This window comes from Mchenga conophoros, linkage group LG19 (genome assembly GCF_057382185.1).
Source record: "Mchenga conophoros isolate Kocher_MC1m ecotype Shallow Benthic linkage group LG19, M_conophoros_male_GT1.1, whole genome shotgun sequence".
Classification (NCBI taxonomy): Eukaryota; Metazoa; Chordata; class Actinopteri; order Cichliformes; family Cichlidae; genus Mchenga; species Mchenga conophoros.
The window spans coordinates 21,417,571-21,439,384 of NC_140544.1; the positions used below are offsets into that span (position 1 = coordinate 21,417,571).

The window sequence follows — 21,814 nt, forward strand, 5'->3', positions numbered from 1 at the left end:
TTTTTACTTTCTTCCTTTAAAAATCTTTTGCTCTTACCTTCATCTCATCCATCCAGCTGATAATGTAAAGCATCTCCTGGAAGATCCTCTGCAGGGTCAGATTCTTATCCAAACGTCCCCTTCGAGCCTTCAGTAGGTCCTGCAAATAGTCCCAAAGACGCAGGACGTTGTCTTTTCTCACATCAATCCGTTTGGCATCATGATAACGCTCCGAATCCAACTCCTTTGAGATGTCCACCAAGGCCTGAACACGCTCCTCGTATGCAGCGATGTCCGTCTCAATAGCATCATGCTTCTTTTTAGCCGCTTCCACCGCTGGCAGGTCATAGCCGAAGTTATCCTGAGGAGGAGAGAATGGAGGGTGCCAAATTATGGACAATTTTTTAACTAAAACGAACTAAAGACTTTTGGATTTAGACTGAAACTTCCGAACAAAAATCCACCATGTCACTCCACAAAACATTTCATAACAGCTTTAGTTCAGCTGCTGTGGGTTTACCTGGGCCACTAGTCTTTGGTTCTCCGCGAGCCAGGTCTCCCTCATGGCAGCCTTCCTGTCAAATCTTCTCGCCATCTGTTCCAGCTTCTCCTGTCTGATCAGCTCGTCTCTCAAGACACGCTCCCGCTCATGCTCCGCCCTTTCCAGACGCTCCCAAGCCTGCACATAGATGATGGGAATCATCATGAGGATTTGCAATCTGCGTTAGTCGGTCATCAAAACAACTACAGCAATTTCATACTTTAAGATCTGAAAATGAGAAAGCTTTCCTCATTTTCAAAGAGTTTAAAAGTGAAGTTCAAGTTCAGAGCACCCCTCCTGGAGCTGGTACGCTTTAAGTATTATGTGTAATGGCACTACAGGGTAGATATCTACTGATACACCTAAGAAATCTTCAACTTAGTTCAAACCAAGCTGTGCTTTCCTTTCTGTCTCAAAGTTCTTTTTGAATTTTCTTCAATAAAATGGCTTTTATGTTGTCATTTAGGAAAATACACAACAGGCTTGCAGGGGTAATTAATTTCATTTGTGTTTTAATTGTTGCCTCGAGCATGAACTTAGCTAAATTAATAAACTCTGTCCACCCAAGCAACCCCAAACCACAAAGATAATCTTCCTGTTACAGTTGATCTTCTGCATTCTGATTTGTCTCCAAATGGCATCCAGGCATCTCACCCTATTGATATCTGCAACCAGGGCTCCCTCTTTAGGTGTGTAAACTCTCTGGTTGTTGGCTCTCATTCGACTCTGGATGGTGAAGAGCAGCACTTCGAGGTTACCTTTCTCTTGAAACCTGAGAGAAAACAAGAAATTAAGTAACTGCACAAAAAGTACTATTGGACATCAGAGACTCAAAATGTGGTTTTAGTGTCAGGGTTACAGCTAGGGAAATCATTATGTACATTAGACGTCCTCACTAAGACATGAAAAATAGAGTGCAAGTGTGTGTCTGTGTGTGAGTGTGTCTTGAGCTCCTGATCCAGTTTCCACTGCGACTGTAATGCGTTGAAGCTGTCACTGACTCACTTGGGTGGCTTCTCTACAGTGCGGTAGGTGTTGAAGGCCTGAAGCTGCTGCTGAACGCCGCTGAGAGAATTTGCAAGTTTCCGGTTGTTCAGCACGACAATGGTCTGCTCGATCCACATCAACAGGTCTGACGACAGCGTCTCGTACTTTTCGATCATCTTCTCCGTCTCGATGGCTTGATCCAGAACCTGAAGAATAAATAAGATTAAGTAAGTGAACGGGGCAAACTCGCATAAAAAATGCACACCACACCTTCCAACTCACCTTTCCTATTCTCTTGCCCTCAACAGCGAGTTGTTTCATCTTGGAGAAGTAGTGGTAAAATGCCACGACGTAAGTGATGATGGACTTCTCATCTGGGTTCTCTGTGAAAACATCTATAAAAGAAAATGGAAAACAAGTCAAATAAGTCATTCCCGGCCAAACCAGAGACAATCACTCGTCTTCTTTCCAGGAAGCACAATGTTCACAGTCACTCGCCTTCTGGGTCTAACAATTTGGTCACACCAAGCTTCTGCTCTGCAACGTTGAAGGCGTTCTGGAGATTGTGGGTCGGATTGGATCTCTTTAAACTGTTATAGTCAACCAGATCAGGGCTGGGAGAGAAATATAGAGGGTAAGAGAGTATATTGCAGAGAGTGAGAGACTGAGCAGAGGGATTTCATGTGTGTTTACACTTTAAAGCTGGAGAGAGTGGCTTTGCTATTCATCTCCCCTTACCGATGTTTGTGTATGAGAGCATTGAAGGCCATGCCATCTTTCCAGCTGGTGGTGAAGTTTGTGATGTTGATGCTGGGATATCTGTAAAACAGCGAGGAGACGTCACGGACTGAACAGGAGGAGGCTGCTGTTTAAAATCAGCATCTGGGTTTCATCCCACTTCTCAAGCTTTTAGTTCTGCAGTTTAAAAGCCTTGAAAGAAATGTGCTTTCTCAGAACGGCAGCATCTATTTACTCAAAAGATCACACTTTTTTTTAAAGATCTTGACAGACATAGCGACATAAATTCAGAGAATAACAGCTATATGCTAACAATAGCTGGATGCTAATAACCATACTTCAAATGAACATCTTTTGGGAGATACATTTGTTTTAAAGAGACTGCTCCCACTCGTGCCTCCACACCAAAAATGAAGACAGACACTGATTTGCTTAGTTTGTAAGTCGAAAAGAGGTATCTGAGAACAAAGGTAGCAAAATCTGTCTACAGTGTCTTTTACACCATCTCTGTTAACTAGGCAGGGGGGATTTTGTTAACTTCTGCCATGTTGGGTTTCCTTTTTCCGCATCTACTAGTTGGTATAGACATGATTAGAGTTACCAGTCTACTCATAAAACAAACATTTAATGAGTATATCCAAAAACATCAAAGTACTCCTATGAGAAATATTATTTGTGGCTTAATTTAAAAAAAAAAAAAAAAAAAAAAAATGAACTATACACAGCTGCACATTTATCTACTTTAGGTACTACTTGGTTTATTTTATTTTAAATATTTATTTTAAATATTCAAGGAGCAAATATTTGGTCATTTATTTAAATTTTGGCTGTAATTGTTTTATTATTCATTATATTTTTTCCACTGCTATAAAAAGAAGATTACTTTACATTTTCACTGTGCAGATGGGACATTACAATGAGCATTTGTAATTGTGCTTACTTATGTCAAACACTTTTTAACCGTAAAAAAATTAAACAAGAAAATCGTAGCTTATTTTTTCAGCTTTAAAGACTCTTAAGGACACTTTATGTGTCAGTTGTGAAATAAATTTAAAAAAAATATGGGGAATTATAAGATTTTAAACTAATAAAAAGTCAGAAGCACATTCAGTTATTCCCAAAGGATATTTGCAATAGTTTGATGATGCCAGGAGTCACATGTAGCTCTTACCCTGCAGTTTTCATCTGACACCAAAGAAGAAGAGCATCCTTGGCTGAGCGTGTCTCCTTCTGGTCCGCCTGGCCCGTTTCCACAATGATGTCCTGGATCTGAAGAACAGCAACAAGCACAGCTGGATGGTAAATAATGAAACTTAACTAATGTGTCATGTTTGCAATCAAACAAGAACAAACAAGAAATCTGACTAATATTAATATCTTGCTAATGGGTTGCACCAGAAGGGAACAGTTTGTCAAAGTGGCACAAATATCACTGTGAAATGCATCATTTATCACAGCTTTAAGGGGGAAAAAAAAAAGAAGGGGGGGGGGGGGGGTATTTGTGGAAAAGAAAAAAAAAATAATGTAAAATGATACATCATCAGTGTTGCTGGCTGGATTCTCACAAAACTAGACATCGGATCCAACTGACAGAAAGAGGAGTAGTAATTATTGAATTTCTTATTTTCCCACACAGTGGGCCAGTAATTAGAGCAGTGATGTGATCTGAGAGACAGGCCCTGAGAGAGGGGCGGCTAAATTTAGCCAGCTTTGGTTCTCCTTGGTTTATGCAGACTTTAAGATACAGACAGGACCAAGTCAACTCTTTTCTTTTCTGTTTCCTGTTCTTTTTTTTTTTTTTCTTTTTTGTCCTTTTGAAAAGGCTGAATAATGCAGCGGGCTATATTGTTTGAAGTAACATCTCTAAAAATAGCAGAGTTGCTGTCAAATTAAAAATAAATATACAGCCTCTCCAAGATGATAAAAGAGTCAAACAGACATGTTCTGATGCTTTGGATGCTCCTGTAGCAGCCGATAATAATGGCTGGAACCTGAAGGCACGGTTCTGAGGAAAAACAGATACTAACAAAAAAATATATATATAACATTGCAAGGCAGCCAGCTGAAACTATCTGAGGCTGTCTGTATAACGCTGCATGCTGTATATGCTGTACACCCTGGCTTCACTTCAGTGCAAATGTAAATGTGATTAGAATGTAATTAAGATTCATTTAAATAAAAGAGACTGCACGCTGTTAGTCAGTGGTAGCATAATTAGAGTATAGCATATGAAGTACAATAACATACTTGAAGTGATTGTACTACTTATAAGATCAGCTAATCAGGTTTGATGAACCTTTAACATGCATGCTGAAAAAACATGAAGATTACGTGATTGCTGAAGTGTAATTCAATTTTTTTTACATATAATAACATAAAAATAATGATATTTTTATGATGTTATTATATGAATTATATAAGTCTTTCTGTCGTATAGTATACATATTAATGACACTAGTATTTTATATATATGAATATATAATAATTGCTGCCTTTTTTTGCGTTCTCTGTCAAAATGATCCCACACTGCTTCAATAATATTAAAGTCAAGATTCTGGGGAGGCCAATCCATGACTCAGTGTGTTCGAAAGTGTATTTTCTGGCATTTCATGAAGGATCCAAATCTGACCAAACTTTTCTGTGTTCATAATTCCATCTGTTTAGACAAGACCAAGAGTCCATAACACCTGTTATCACTGATTTTTAGTCCAGTTCTTGTGTTTCCAGCTTTGATTTTCCTCAGATGTTTAAGAGACACACTGCACACCATGCTGAGATATGACTGATAGTGCTTTGGGAATCATCTCGGTGGCACAAAAATGTTTTTTATGCCTGTCAGTCTGTATTATCAGTGGCATTGCCCGTGGATTCAACTAAAGAAATGAGAAGCATTTATATGCTTTTGTGATAAGCTGTGTTTACATTTACAAAGAATTGGTCTCTGTTTTCCTTTTCTTTTTCTTTAATCTCAATGTACACAGAAATAATAGTCTAAAACAACATGACACAGACAATCACATATCCTAGGTTTACCTGGAAACGCAAAATGATGGTCCAAATGAGTCCGAGGATGAGGCGATGGTTGCCATCAACAATGTCATGGGAACCCATGTTCTCCAGGTGGACCCTTTGCTCTTTGAGGAACTGAAGAGCCTTGTCCACATTTTCCAAACAGTGGATACGCATCCTGCCTTTCGTTGGTTTGGGCTTTAAAGACCAGAACAAAAAAAACGATTTTAGGAGAGCATTTCAAAGAAAAATGAATGACTACAAGAGAGTTTTGAGTAATACACAGAATATAAAGAGGAATATAAACTGAAACAGAAATGTTTCTTACCAGTCGTTCACCAGACAGCACTTCCAGCAGTTTAATGAGCATGCGTCCATCCCGCAGGTCCAGGTAGAGGTCAGAGATGCGACAGCCAACCCGGGACAGAATTGAGTTGACCCATTTAGTGAAGGTCTTCTTCTGAACCGCCTCTCGCTCGTCTGATGAGAGTTAAGAAAGAACATGAGCCCCATTAATAATGCAAAATCCTCAGAGGTACAGAGGAGCAGCGCTGGAGCTGGTAGGGATTTACAGTCTTGCACAAGGGCACGTTAGACGAGTGGAAGCCTGGGAGGCTGAAGGAAGAACCTGGCAGGAGTTACAGAACATCTGCAAATCTGCTCCAGAGCCACAGAAATCATGCAAGTTAAATTAATTCTTAGTATAGGGTAAAGCAAAGGTGTATACTTCTGCTTCACTGCTGCTAAAAAACATGACGTTAGCATTGTCTGCAGCCAGCATCCACTCAAATTGTTTCCAGTTGTTAAATTCATCTCAGCTAATAATGTTGTTTCACACCGTACATCAAATCTGCCTCCAGGAAATATTATTACTTCAACAGCATAAATGACTATAAGACAATGAGACATTTAAATGAACTTCAACCCCTTCCAAATATTGGAAACACCACCAGACCTAAATTCCATAGAAAACCATTGCAGTTTTTTTAAACAGAACTATTCCACTTCCCCCTAATTTATATTCCTTCACCAACTTTACTGTATTTTAATTAAATGTGATTGGCAGACAGAATTAAAAGACCGATCAAACGGGTGCAAAACACTGTGAGCACCAACAAGAAATGTCACTTCAAAGGAAGAATCAGGCTCTGGGCCTCCAGGCCTGTGACCCGTATGCCGGTTCAGTAATCCATCAATATCCACCTAACAGAATCTTCATTAAACAATCAATCTCGTCAGCATGCTGCCCTTCTGGAGAAGACCTCCTCTGTATGACACAGCCAATATTAAAGGGCCAGTCCTATTATCCCCACTGTATTTGTACAGTGCATCTATTTTATTAGAATCCGAACAGCATGCCAATCAAACCATCCATCAAGCCTCTTAAAATGCTGAAAAATCTAAATCTGGCAGTTTTGACCTTTTACTTGATTATGGAGCAGATATTAGCGGTCACTTCTGCTTAAACTGGTAAATAGCATGACTGCTCATATGGCTTCATGATTTTTTATATAATGGAGGCTTGGTGTCTGCTCACAAGGGAAAAGCTTTACTGTAACTATCAATGCCTCCTCAGACATGATGCAGCGTATTTATGCCACGTGTTGTAATTTTGTTGAAAATGCTCCAAAAAGCTCGGGAATGGCAAGGCAGAAAGATGAAGATAGCATGAGCATCGCACACTGAGAGGTTTTTGGGAGGATGAGCGCTGCCCACATGGTGACACATCACGCTCACGCAGACACGCGCGTCATATTAAAATGTACGGAAGATATTCCTCCTACTCGGCAGCAAAAATAAAACCAATTTTGATGGGACCATATGGCAGAAAGACCCAATGTACTACACTCTGTTTATTTTATTTGTGGCCAAATGCACTGTGAATGGAGATGTGGGAGGTCTGAGTGGGTGTATTGCTATAAATGGGCATTCAGTGTGTTTCTATAAGACCTACCTTAATGACCTAAATATGACATATTACAGTGTTTTTTTTTACATATTCACTACATATTTCAGTGTTATTTATAAAACCAACCAACTAACAAAATGTAGAAGCAGTGTATTAAAGTACAGTACACGCACCATGATTCAGTAGCTTGTATAACTACCTTTATCAACATTAACATGAAGTAATCATTTTCTGCATGACTTTGTAAGTCTCTCACATCATTTTAGAGAATTTTTAGCCAGTAATTCTTTACAATTTTGCTTCAGTTCATGCACTTTTGCACACAGACAGTATAAAAATGGATGTGGCCTCTGGGTCAGAAAAATGAAGCCAATGTTCAAGTGCCTTCTGCCTGCATTCTGTCTGAAGGCCCCTAGATGGCAATGGTTGTGGTTGCAAAAAGATTAGTGGTCCTATGCATGTCTATGGGAAAGGGGCTTTCTGTCATGACCTCTGAGAACACTTTTCTGCCGACTTTACCGACTCAGTCACTCGTTTTAGGCCATACTAAATAAAAATAAAGTCTATTTTGTAAATTTTTGTCATACTGTGCCATGTTTAAAATGAATGATCTGTGGTATGAAACCACCATTGGCTAACAAGTTATCAGTCACAAGCCATTATGCATAAGTCACAATCTGTACTTTCTCATCACATCCATTTTTTTCCAACCAAAACGATGATGGCGGAAATCCTCAACTCAAGGCTTCTGAAATATGGCTGAAATTACTCTTATACACTATGTGGGGTTGCAGGCATTTGTTTATGCATGTGTCTCTTAAGAGCCCACTACAACATATCAATCAGGTTGAGGTCTGGACTTTAACTGAGTCATTGCTGCATCTTGATTGTTTTTTCCTTTTTCCTTTTTCAGCCATTCTGCTGTAGATTTGCTGCTGTGATTGGGATCTTTGTCCTGTTGCATGATTCAGTTTGGAGCAAGCTTTAGCAGTCGGACATATGTCCCCACATGTGAGACTAGAATACTTTGTTATACAGAGGATTTCATTGTTGACTCAAGGACTGGAAGGTGCCCAGTATCACCCCTTCATCACCGTGCTTGACAGTTGGTATGAGGTGTTTGTTGTCATTAGGCTGTGTTTGGTTTTGTGTATTATGGCAGACATCTCCATGGTGGCCTTGTCTATCCAAAGGGCATTGTTCCAGACGTCTTCTACTTTGTTCACTTGTAATTTCGCAAAACTAAGCTTTGCTGGCACATTCTTTTTTATTTCTGGCAACCCTTCCAAACAGCCCTTCAGGTTATTTACTTCAAGATTTATACAAATCTGATATGTAGCTTTAATTATTTTTGCAGTTCCTCTGAGCACTGGTTAAGAAAGAAGATAGATGGCTGTTAATAAGTCACCACTACTGGTATCAGTACCAGTACCAGACAATGAAAAATTAAAACTAAGATAAGGATAAACGGACAAAAATGTTAGCAGTTATTACTCCATGAAAAATAACCTAAATCAGAAACTTTTGTACAAATTACTTTGCAGCAGGTAATCCATTCATAGTATAACCAAATACAACAAAGATTAAATGGATGTTCAGTGCATGAAATTATTTCAGCTATTGAGAATTTTATTATTTAAAAAATAGTCAAATTCTGCGAGAGTAAAAACCCCAGAGTCAAGTCAATTTAAAATTAAATCTTGCTTGGCATCACAATAGAAGTTTGTAAAAGGATAAATTGATTTAACACAGAGGATTTAATTGAAGCTCAGAGACCTGGTACACTAATTTAGACTGGATCAAGTAAAGCAGAAGGGTGATGCTTTTTGATTATACTGACCTTGATTTTACTCACAACTCAGTACAAATCCCCACCTCTCCCCTGCTTTTGTTTTATCCCACACATAGCTTCCTAAACTTTAGATCAGTGATGAGACATTCTCTCCTCAAGTCATCCCAGCTTGCACCACATGACTTCCCTTTGGCATGCCTGCTGCAGATCGCCCTGTTTATTCCCAAACCCGAATACAGCTGCAAACCACGGAGTGCAAAGGACTGCATCCTTAAGGACTGGTGTAATAAATGATTCAAACACTGAGGTTGTCGAGAACAAGTAAAGAACAGCTCAAGAGGAGGAACAAAAGAAGAGGTAGTAGAGGGAAGTTGTTAAAGATATTGATTTAAAGGTTAAGAAGGACAAAGAGGGGGGAGACAGGGAGTCTGCTAGGTAAACCTGTCAAGAGGACGAAAGGAAAAAGAGGGTGAGTCAGATCTGAAAGAAAGTAATGGGGAGAGTGACTGCAGTGTTAGGTTTAGTCCAAAGAGACCCATCCAAGAGAAGAGACCAAGACACATCACCAGCAGCATCTTCCCTACTTTTAAAAACCGCCCAGTGAGCAACTTTGAAGCAGCAGCTCGGTCTTTAGCATATCAAAGAGAAGAAATCAGGCGTTATTGTACGTAAAACACAAGGCGCAGCGGAGTACTGTAAATAAATCATGCTTCATTCTGCTCCTTTCAGCAGAACAACAGCACACACCGCTCGGCTACATCCACATGGATAACTGCGCCATGAAAAAGTAATGACAATTAAAACATGCAAAGCTCCATTAGTGGTGTCAGTGTTGATTTAGCACAAATGGTCACATCATTATCTGTCAGCAGCACAGAAAGCAGAGACACACACACAAAAAGGCTCGAATAAAAATAAAAACTGTAACAAATCCTTTCTGAACTATTTGGAGTGCTGCCTCCAGAGGGTTTTAGAGAGGAGAGGACAATTACAGTGCATCCCTGCGACGTGCACAGAGTTTTGCCGTATCACTTCACATCGGGAGACCTTGAGAGGGGACGCAGCCCACATGGATGCTCCCGGCCATTTAGGAAGCATGGGAGGACAACGGGGGAGGGAAGATGGGAGGGAAGCTGTTGTTTGCATGCACCCCACTGAGCTGTCTCCAGATGAACAGTTCAACAAGCTCAATATGACATAAGTGCTCTGTAAAAATAAAAAAAGCCTTCGGCCCTCTTTGGGAAACTAAGTTCTGTTTAATCCCATAAACTCAGTTATGGGTTTTGTAGAGCAGCAGAAAATTATAATTTTAACCTGATTACTGACTCATGATCTGGTTACATCTGTGATTTTAATATTTGAGTATTGAGATACATATAAGAGTTTCTCTTTGCTGGTCTCAGAGCCGATTTACAATGTAATAAAAATTTGGAGCTTTTGCATTTATATCACAGAAAGTCTGCGTAGCAAATTACACTGAACAAAAAAAAGAAAGAAAAAAAATCAATCACATCAATTAAAAGTAATGAGATATCTATTGCAGATCCAATTAAAATTAATAGAGCCCTCTGGACATTTCATAGTCCCACAGTTGTTGAGTGGTTAACTAGAATTTACATTTCAGATGAAGACAAAAAGGACACCTGGGGTCAAAAATTACTAAGGAAGAAATTTAAAGTGTAACTGAGGGTATGAAATCTGGAGGGTGACTAAGACCAGATGGCTGTATAATAATAACAATAATAATAATAATAATTTAGTGTCACCACTGATGACTTTAGAGGCACTTCACTTTGAGAATATGAGGCCACTAAGCCTGCTGAATTATGACCTTCAAATATTATTTAAAGAATACGCGATTTAACACCATGAATTGCTGATGGAGAGCAGAATAAATTTGTAAATGTAAGTCAGGGGTTTCATACACTTGAGAGTACTTAATAATAGAGAGCTCAAATAGAGCGGTTTGCTGCTACATACAGGTTATTGGATAAGCTTCAATGTGCTTGCTCTGGAACCTTTTACCACAACACTTCCTGTAGCTTTTTGATTTCCTAGTAAATAAATATGGAAATAATATAACATATAGTTGCTGGAAGGGATGCACTTTTATTCTGGAGAGACCACTCACATAAGGAGGAATGTCACCGAGGACAGCGCTGTATTGATTTGCAGTGATCCGAACCATAACGTTGCATAAGAGAGCCCAGCTAGACACCCTAGCTCTACGGGTCATAGGTTTGGGTTTTCCATTTGCTTTTTGATCTTCTATATTTAACACGAGACAAAGATAGCATTTCTTCTTAAGTCCAAAAGTTTTCTTGGCTCTCTTGTTTCAAAAATAAGACGTCAAAATAAGGCGAGCTCAAACTCAGTCACAGAAAGGAGCAGGAATCGGGACACGCCTCCTCTGATTACTTACTAATATGGAATATGTTGTTATTTGTGTTAAAGCTATTGAGATGTTTGTCTGCGCCGTGTTCAACGACACGCCAACAGTAACATCAACTGAGGTCTGGTGGACTCACCAGGAAAAAGAAGACTGGAGCACCAAAATCCATGATTTTATGAAACTGAGCTGGAAGACGGTTTATTGGTCATTAATTCAGTTTTTGATTAATATTTCATTTTAACATTATTTATGTAGTTCAGCTTAAAAATCTGTGAAGCTAGTGTGAAATGCAAACGTATCACAGTTTGTAAACTGATCAATCAAAGCTATTCGAAAGCATTAATGTTGGATGGAAGTGAAACATGAACATTTAAGTCCAGCTTATAAATATAAAACTGGCTGTACTAATAATTTGTGATACAGGCTGAGTATAACCTTACTGTTCAGCTGTTCGTTGCCCTGCTGTTGCCATGCTATTAAATATTAAGTGTAAGTGCAGCAGTCATACTGTATGTCCAACTTCTTTCACTTCGCTTTCATTTTTTTTTCCACTGGACTGCAGCTGCGTCTTGTCACGCCTGCATTTTGTCCCTTATCCAGCCTCCCGCCTGCTATCAGTGCAACCTTACTAAACACTCCTCTGTTTCACATGCTTTTACTTTGTAATTTCTCGTCCACTCTTTGACTCCAGTGAAAGCCCGATGACTTATTCATGCTGATGGAGTTTCCCTGTATAAAGCTTGATCCGTCTTTTCCCACAGTCAGCTCTTATTGAGTTTGGCCCAAAGGTCTTAGAGCACCCCGTTACATGACTGAGTCATGTCACTGCCAGCTTAACCTGTCCCGCAGCTATCATACTGTGCTTTATTAACAAGACTAACCAACACTTACCTCCTATTATCACATATTTGTACCACCAAAAACATCTCTAAATGTTGGATTGGGCTAAAAGCAGGCTATACTTTGGCAGATATATTCTAGGATAGAGAGAAGCAGTCAGAGATGGGATCTAGGTGAGTAGGTTAAATCAAGCAATCAGTCTCAATGCAAAAATAAGCTTTTTTTTAAGTAGATATATAGCTGGTTAAACAATGTCTATGTGAGATTTGGTACATCTACTAAAGCTTGACCTTTCAACCAGATTTTACCCTAAATATCTGAGCACTACACTACTACAGATGTCTTCTAGACATCTAACTGACTAAAACATTTTGCTTACTGGGCAAGTGGATTGTCTGAGTCTTCATTACATGTACTTGGCAACTGCTGAGCATCATATTAATGCATATTTGATGCTCCCAGGGTTTCTTGATGCGTTCTCACTCAAAGGTATTTAGAGCAGCTGCAAAAGAAGCAAGTGAACTGTAAAGCCTGGCTCAAGCTTAAAGAAGACATTAAAAAATAATCTGAGAATCAATCAAATAGTGAGATTGTATTTATAATTAGAAAACAGCAGAGGATTAAGGGCTTGGAGAGAGGTGCATACACCACTGGTGAAAACTAAAAGGGTTAAAGGTCAGTCAAACAACTCAAAGACTGCTTCTTGTAACCTCGGCGGCAGACATACTTGACAACAGCGAGCATGTGTACATTTCAAAAGTAAACCAATAAACGTGAAACACAAATCTTATTCTGCCCAACTGCAGTCTTGGCCATATCTCCCTAATAGCAGGTAAATAGGAAGTAAATAAAATATCATGGCGGATCAATACACATCTCAAGACACATCCCTGATTTGGGGAGGCTTCAAAACTTTGCTGCTTCACGTATCAGTTGCCTCTGCAGTCTGCAGAATCAGTCAATACTTGAAATCTAGCAGAGACAGGGGGAAAAAAAAGCATTTCCCCTCTCTGTTCCTGCATCGTCTCCTCCATTTTCTTCCACTCACTAATGCACTCCTGTCATCGGGGAGTTGGAGAGCATAGTGCAAGCTAACAAAAATCCACTGTGACGGCAGACCTCTCTTTTAAAACCTTAATAACACGGGCAGGGAGAAGGTAAAACCATCAGAGAAATTGATTGTTTTTTAACACCACCATTGCTAGTCATTCAGGGGAAAAGGAGGTTAGGAACGAAACGCACTCATACTTTATACTTAGGAAGAGTTTATAAGTGGAAAGGGCCGTACGGAGAATAGGTGGCACAATGACGGATATGTTTCTTGTTTATAAATAAAAAACAGGGCACATAAGAATGCGTAACAGTAGCCAGCCATGAATGGCTTTGGAGGGAAAAACATCACAACCTTTTTAGGAGTTTGCCTATGAATTATTCAAAGTCAAGTCAGTGAACAATTGGGGCAGAGCCACAGCTTCCTGGAAATAAATAAATTACAACCAAATACATTTAATAAAATGGCAACTGCTATGAAGTTTGCACTTACTTGCTGCTGCCTTTTTCCAGTTCTTACAACAGGATGACAAACTAGCCTCACACTTACTCAACTCGCAGCTCGACCTCCCTGCCATCTCACCCCGGCCTAACAAGAAACCCAAGTTGGGTAAGTGAGGGGCATAATTGGAAAAGTGTCTGTGAGGCATAAGAGGGTGAACAAACACACACACAAACACACACGCACAGCTCTGCCACCAGGACCCTGTACCTTGCAGCTGCCTGAAGCGCCCGTCCAGGATGGAGTTGAAGCAGATGTTAGAGGTGCTGTAACTCAGCCAGCGAGCTCGCTTCATACTCTTGGCCGAGGAGGAAGAGGAGGAGGACGAGAGGAGGAGGGGGGTGGGGGCAGGGGTAACATGGGGGCGAGAGGGCCGCTGACGTCTGGAAGTGCAGGAGGAGGACGAGGAGGAAGATGAGGAGAAAAGGGACAGCCCCGTGGGCGCCACGCCAAGCGGGACATGCAGGATGGTGCCGTTCTTTTCCGGGTGGTGCTCCGGCTGCTGCTGCTGCTTGCAGGTGCTTCCCCCTGATGACTTCCTGCTCTCGGGTCTCTGGGCCCTGTGGACCGGCGGCGTGCTCCTGCTCCGGCTGCTGCTCACGCTGACCCGCACAGGTGCTTCCTTTTCAGGTGGCATGTAAGAGCGACTGGAAGCCTCCTTGGCCCCTCCACTGCTGCTCCGAATGGCTGTAGTCTCCCTGCTGCTGGCCTTCACGCTGATCTTGACCTCTCTGAGCCGGGGTTGGCTTATAGGGGCAGTGCGCAGCAGGCACGGGCTGCTCATCTTGACCCCCAAACAACAACAGGAACACACACTGCCTCTGGAGCCAGCAGAGGAGCTTGGCACACCACGTCTCTCTTCTTCCCAGTCTCTTGGCTCTCTGTCCTCCTTTCCAGATCCCTCTCACGTTCACTCCTGCTCCCTCCCTCCCTCCTCTTCCTCCTTCCACTTTTTCACTCTCCTCACTGCTGCCGTGGTGATGCTCTGCCTCCACTCTCAGGCAACACCAGAGCTCAGGCAGCCTTCAGTTCAGATCTGAGTGGTTTCTCCAGCTCCAGCCGCGCATACACTATGTTTCAATACATCCACGTGTTCCCACAAACCCCCTCCTCCCCATACCCAACACTCCCACAAAGTCGTGACATCGCTGAATGTTAACTGTACACATGGAGAGGTCGTTTTTTTTGAGCCAATAAACCATCATGAAACTGAAGCGTATCTTAAAGAAACGTGTCTTTTCTAAGCCAAAGTAAGACGCAGTGTAAACTAGTGTATATTCAGTACGGCCTGTATGTTCTTTGATGGCTTGCTGAGAGCATATTTCTGAGCTCACAAGCTGTAAATCAGCAGCGGGTGTCATTCACAGCCTCTCTCATCTCTTGCTTCTCTTATCACTTTCCTCCCTCCTTCACTCTCTCTCTCTTTCTCTGACAGGAAACACTTATTGCATTACAGCAGCAGCACTCTAACACAACATCACCAGCACCCACACAGAAGCCTTCATCACTTAAAGAGACAGCAGGAAAAGTAGTGCTTCTTTATAAACACAAAAAACAAAAAAAACAACAATCCTGGAAAGGCGGAAAAAAACCCATACTGGAAACCCAAAATATCAGCCGGCATCAAACCTGTGGAGTTTGTTTTGTCCATCCAGAGTATCAAATATTGAAAACTACTAAGATATGGGAGTTACTGAATCTAAGTTCAAATCACAAGTAAAAAATTTTCCACAGATCCACCGATGTACTGACATGTGCCTGTCGGCAAAAAAAGATGGCTTTGATGAGAGCGGTTGATGTTCATCGGCAAAACTGCTACTTTAATTGTTGTTATCCAGCCGAATTTTACAGAGAATTTGCCTTCTGTGTTTGCCCATTTTCTGTTTTTTGTCTGGCGCCTTCACTGCTTGAAGCAAATGGTTGTAAAATTGTTTGTAAATTTTGTAAAAGGAGGAAATTGGGTTAGACTAATGAGCCGCAGCAGTGAGAGAAGCAGCATTAACATGATTGAACATGATGACGGTAAAGCAGCTAAGTGACACCAGTCATCTGTGTCTGCAACATAATTCTCCCTAAAGCGGTTTTCCTTGTTGGTCGGTGAGCCCAGTTTTTCCACACTGGACTCAAATTGTATACCCACCCATAACCGCCTCACAGGAAACCATGCATTCACGCATAATAGATATCACACAGAATGTAAGAGCTAGTGTGTGCTTACACAAAATCCAGTCACAAGTTGAAGTTGTCAGCTTTTGTGTCAGTGATCAACTACATTGATCTGTATTGTCAAAGCCATTCTATTAAATATTTATTTTCTTATTATAGTGGGTCAGATTGCTAACTCTCCAAATAGCCCTCAGTTTGCTGAGATAAAAGGATCCTTTTAAATGTCTTTAAGCATATTTTTTGCTTTTATATCCTGCAGATGTTTTGGTTCAGCCGCTGCTGCCTTTGTATGACCGCCTGAAGTAGTAAATATTGGACTTGTGTTGGTCAGGTGGATCCAAAGATGACACAGGGAAAAGCTAATGTTGCTCAGTGTCTGCTGGGTGTCATTGCCCACTAACAGGTTTGTCATTTAAACTGGATGTGGTGATGATGTGTTAAATACTAGTGTATTTGACAACATTTAACATTTAAAAAATGCTTTTGTTCAAAGTTCATTGAGGACTACGTTTCAGTGTCAGCATCATTACAATCTCTTTAAATATCTTAAGCCCTTCCAGAAGTCTGAACTCCACAGAGATTAATTTGTGTCCTATCATCTCTCTTGTGCACCGACCATGGTGTTGACCCTCCATCACTCCCCTTTTGTGATTCGCTTCCTGCTACCACAGGAACACTGCTATTTAAAAACTCAGAGCAGCAGGCCCACAGGTGGGTCACAGCTTACCAGCTTAGCCAGAAATCCCAAAGATCTATGCTATGGGAGCAAGAGAGACAGGGCAGCTGTCCAGATCGGTCAGACACTGGACATTCAGGGAATGTGCAAGTGATCCCAGTTATTTGCAGAGGGTGTGGAGCAGTGTCAGGGCTCAGCTGCTGGTTGGGTGTAACTGTTAGATTCATCCATACACAACCAACCCTGGAGAGTGCTAGCAAAAGCCGTGGAGTAAACTCAAAGCTGACCTGCGGTGGGAGTTTTGTAATTTTTTTAACAGAAATCTGAGTGAAGGTCACAGTTTTATTCAACCCAACTAGAGTTAAACAGGTGCTCACCCTTTACAGCTCATCCTCTGTGCCCTTCTCTTTCGCTTTTAAAAAGACTGTCATCTCGAAAATCTGTCACCGAGGACGCAGCCTGTTTACTATGCAGGCACTCACCTGCGAGGGCCTTGATGCGCGAGCGCTCAAACAGCCTGGCAGAGCTGTTGTCATTGTCTAGTTCCTCATCAGAGAGGTCAAAGCGGGTGTTGATGTGGCTGTACTGCTGCGTGATCTCCACATTGTCAAAATCTGTGGTGGAAGTCATGGCGGCAGCCAGGGTGACGAGCAGGCGGGGGGACGGCTGGCGGCGTCCTCAGGTGGTCTGGGTGAAGAGGGAGATGAGCAGATGGAAAAAGCGGCAGGATGAACCCGGAATGCTGAAGGCGGCCTGAAACAGAGGGCAAATACACAGAGCATGATTAATAGAAAAAATGACAGACTGTAGGGTTTACTTTCTTTAATATTTTCCGCAAATTGTGAGAATTTAGTGCTCTTACAGTTAATTGTATATCATTGGGCTGTTGGCTGCAGAATGTAACGTTAATTTAGGGACAATATAAAGGCAATTTTCCAATCTAATAGTCTAAAAGATGTCAAAATATTATCTGCATCACAACCAGTGATGATATTTACAGTTAGTTGCCATCCAACTATTGATAAATTCTACTTTTATTCTCTGCAGTTCATTTTTTTGGAGAGGAGTTTAAGTTTCAATCTATACGAGGCTGTATCTATAACTGACACCAGAATTTAATTTGGGGCATTGGTGTGGTATCAGCTGCAGTTTTAGGATATTTTTACACAAAAATCAAATGTATGGCAGCTTTCAAGATGCCCACATGAGTTTGTGTCCCCTCCTCACAGTCTCCATTTTGTACGTGTGACTTTGGTCAACTGTCACAGCACCGTGTGTCTGTGTATTCTTCGTGTGGAATGGCGGGTTGAAGGGCAACCACTCAGATAGCTCTATCTGGGTGCAGCATAGCTCTCTTATCATGCCACACAGGGGGAGGGGAACCCCCTGTACTGCAGAAACGTGACGAAACCGCCTTCTTTTGAATGATGCCGCTCACGTAGTTTGAAGTACGAACGTGTTTGTGTTTGCGTCTTTTTGTTGGTGAGAATAGTCATGTGAGCTGAAGTGAGGCGGGGAGTCTAACTTGGGTTAATACTCCATTAGATGAAGCATGGGGGTACAGAACATGCCAAAGTCCCCCTTTACAGCACAAATTAAGGGCGCATGCATTTTGCTTTTACTAACATTAGAGCTTTAAATGATGGATTACAGATAAAGGCTATAATCTGTAATCTGATGATAATAATTGTGGTTTTTGATGTGATTCTAAAGTTCACTAAAAACAGTAGATGGACTCCATCTCTACGAGATTATCTTCACTACTGGCGTTGTGTTATTATAAGTGTAATACTTTTAATAGTTTACCTGCACAGTGCTCAGTATTTCATGATATTCAGTACTTTGCATCTTTATAATTAGTTCAATATTACTTTAAAAGGTGACAAACATATATATAAAAAAAAAACTTAAACTGTCTCTACTGTAAGTATTTTATTTTACTAAATGTACTTTGACACAAATTACAAACTACAGAGGTTTGTTTGTTCAGTCCATTCAGAGAAGAGGCCCTCAGTGATGCGCAGTGATGGCATCCTACAGGTGTCCCTCCTCCTCCTGCTCAGTATCAGTCCTCAGCAGAGGGCTGTTATCAGCACAGGGATGCTCCACCCACCACTAGGGATCCCCTTATCACCTCGTGCACAACCTGGCCCGGCATGACTGCACGACGCACTTCTACTGCACAAACCTTCTCTAACACGGCGCACAAATTCATATTCACAAACTGTCACAAAGCTGTGAGAATCTAATCGTGTTTGGGGATTGACCGACTGCTCCATTTAGCTGCTGAACACAAATCCAAACATGTTTATACACGGTGATGCTGTAGTCAGTTCCATTTGGAGACATGCTGAACTCCTTATTATAGAAGGTCCAGTGACACAAAGTAAATGGTAAATGGCCTGTATTTATATAGCGCTTTACTAGTCCCTAAGGACCCCAAAGCGCTTTACATATCCAGTCATCCACCCATTCACACACTGGTGATGGCAAGCTACATTGTAGCCACAGCCACCCTGGGGCACACTGACAGAAGCGAGGCTGCCGGACACTGGCGCCACCGGGCCCTCTGACCACCACCAGTAGGCAACAGGTGAAGTGTCTTGCCCAAGGACACAACAACCGAGACTGTCCGAGCCGGGGCTCGAACCGGCAACCTTCCGATTACAAGGCGAACTCCCAACTCTTGAGCCACGATCGCCCGACAAAGGTCACAAGTTCTCTGCCTGCCACAGCATGTGTGTCTCAATAGCAAAGTGTCCTCTCGTGGTGTCCTTGAGTGAGAGGGAACACTCTAATCTACCTGCTTGCTCACAGAAGGTCACCCTGGAAAATGTTTTAAATATTTAAAAAATACAAATACACAGATGGAAACTTTATTATGCATAAAAGGCATGTGTGCACTGTTGCACTTCTTTTTCATTTTTCTAAAGTGATTTCATTCTGTTTAAAGTTATTTTTACCCATCATATCACTAAATTACTGAGTTTAAATATGACGGAAAATTGACACAGTTAAGTTCTGACGCCTCTACTAATAAAGCTTAATTTGATTCAATCTTTTTGTTTGGCTGATTGTGGATAGATTTCTATCACCTACAGTAGATAAAGACCCCAGAACATGTTCCTGTTGTATACAAATCATTCTTGTGACTGCACGCTGTGTGTTGGTGGGTAAGAGGTGCTGGATAATCTCTCCAAAGCAGTAAAATGTCAAGAGGGATGATAAGAATGTCAGCTGGAATTCCTTCAGATCCCCACATGTTGCATGACCTGGGTGCGTGTAAGTATATGCAACATGAGCTTGGACTTTTGTGGAAACAGCTCTGCATATAATGCCAGCAGAGGATCTTGGAAAAAATATTTAAAGGTGTGAATGAAAGTTTTACCTTTATGCTTGGCTGAAATTAGTTGGTAACCTACCTCTTACTGCACTTACTGGACCCCCTTTTTTTTAAAATAGCAAAACTACACTGTGAACAAGTATGTCCAATGCAAACATCAAATCAGCACTTGAGTTGAATTACAACTCTGCAGACCATTTTTCCAGCTGTAAGTAAATGTTACGCTGGTGCTTGCTCTGCACTCTGAGCAGAACAAAACATTAGCTGGCCATGCATTATTCTGAGCAGCACAGAGTCAGATGGAGAGGATGAAATAAGAGATGGGTGTGGTCGAGATGTGTGACCTACAGTGTGTTTGTGAAACTGTAGCGGCAGGAGCAACTGGACTGAGGAGAGGTAGGCCTGCGGTCCAGCTGAGAGTAAATCTGAGACATAAACACCAAGCACTCAGAGATCAATATGGAGTAAAGAACAATTACTTGCTTTTTTATATATAAGAATGAATACCGAAACCAAGACTAGAAAGGATATCAATCCATAAAACATAAGCTAAAAGAAGAAGCTCATTTCTTGTGGTCAGTGTTGTTTGGACTTCAACAGCACTGAGTGTGATCGTGCAAGAGGTTAAGATGAATCGATAATAAACTATTCCTGGAGTGTGTTTACACTGAAGTCCCTGCCTGGCCAGACAGAACCACACATGCTCACTTGTCCTTTTAAGGGGAATAAAGCTGAACTTTCTTTGAGCAGGAAATGTGCCATATCTTTGCCTTTCAAAGGGCAGCAGACTGCTTTCAATCAAAGGTGGAAAAGGCTTTGCAAGGTGCTTTAACAAAGGGAAAACTAGCTCACATACTACAGTGGAATGTTTTCAAGCTTTGGCAAACGTAAGCGATGGAATGTAACGAAATACATATTTCTGGCGCTTTTCTTGGGTCACTTTTATAAAAATAACGACAGGCGTAAGAACCATGATGCAACTTTAGAGTGATCTCTCCTAATATATTGGACGTGAAACTAATATGACATCAATAGCATTACCTACATTAAAGCACCGGTATTAATATGACAGGAAGCCCACTGGAGACACCTTCTGAGTACTTGTACTTCGGAAATGTCTAAGCACACGTTTCGGTAGCATTGTGCTCCTTTAAGTGACGGAAGTATACTTGAAGTATAGCAGACTACTTTTGAGCTAAGTGTTGCTACTTTTAGATTGTTAAATTATCTGAATAGTTCCGCAATACCTACTGGAAAGCGCAGTTTTGTGCGCAATCGCGCGCAATGGCCTATTTCTGCGCAAATTTATAGACGCACGCCACCCTGGCTGTTTTACAGTAAAAGAAAACAAATTAATAACTTGGGAATTTGTATATAGCTTTATTAAAACAATGTTTAGCGGTTTTATCAGTGAATATTATAACAATGATAAATCATCCAGAGCTTTTACGTTATTATTAAACATGACAGCCCGGATCAACAGGTACTTTGGAGGAAACTTAACCAACAAACAACTGCGAACAGTAGTCTAAATAAATGAACACGGCTCCGTTACTATTTGCACAAAGATCATTAATTTAATTTTGCAATGGCACATTAGTTTTGCCTTCAGTTTACACTTACTTGCTTCTGGTTTTTCTTCTGTCCGAAAGTGTTTATCTTTAGTCTTCTTCCTGCCAGTAAACCAGTTATAATCCCATTGACTCAGTGGGGGTCCTGGTCAGAGCGCACAGAGGTCTCCACAGCTCGAGGTGGGCACAGTCCTACACTGGGGACTAGGGAAAGGGGCTGAAGGCGCCGCGCGCTCACGGTCATTCCTGAAAGCCAGGCGAGTGACCCACCCTGCAGAGTTAAAAATAAAGTTGGCGCATCCAGTACATGATATGTGCG

At 41.3% G+C, this 21,814-nt stretch overlaps 1 protein-coding gene across 2 annotated transcripts in view; it reads right to left on the minus strand.

Annotated features, from left to right (window-relative positions):
- Positions 1 to 21,798, minus strand: part of sptb (spectrin, beta, erythrocytic) — a 41,794-nt gene extending 19,996 nt beyond the window's left edge. The window contains exons 1-12 of one of the 2 annotated variants that reach the window (XM_085258007.1): positions 21,548 to 21,798; positions 17,064 to 17,334; positions 5,583 to 5,734; positions 5,279 to 5,452; positions 3,417 to 3,514; positions 2,246 to 2,326; positions 2,006 to 2,121; positions 1,790 to 1,902; positions 1,526 to 1,713; positions 1,175 to 1,292; positions 500 to 658; positions 38 to 340 (exon numbers count right to left, since the gene is read on the minus strand). In XM_085258007.1, coding sequence (XP_085114133.1) covers positions 38 to 340; positions 500 to 658; positions 1,175 to 1,292; positions 1,526 to 1,713; positions 1,790 to 1,902; positions 2,006 to 2,121; positions 2,246 to 2,326; positions 3,417 to 3,514; positions 5,279 to 5,452; positions 5,583 to 5,734; positions 17,064 to 17,211 — 1,650 coding nt within the window. In that variant the 5' untranslated portion in view covers positions 17,212 to 17,334; positions 21,548 to 21,798. Of the gene's footprint in view, positions 1 to 37; positions 341 to 499; positions 659 to 1,174; positions 1,293 to 1,525; positions 1,714 to 1,789; positions 1,903 to 2,005; positions 2,122 to 2,245; positions 2,327 to 3,416; positions 3,515 to 5,278; positions 5,453 to 5,582; positions 5,735 to 13,949; positions 14,593 to 17,063; positions 17,335 to 21,547 lie in introns of those variants that run through there. The other variant, XM_085258008.1, reaches the window with a different exon arrangement.
- Positions 21,799 to 21,814: the final 16 nt, after the last annotated feature.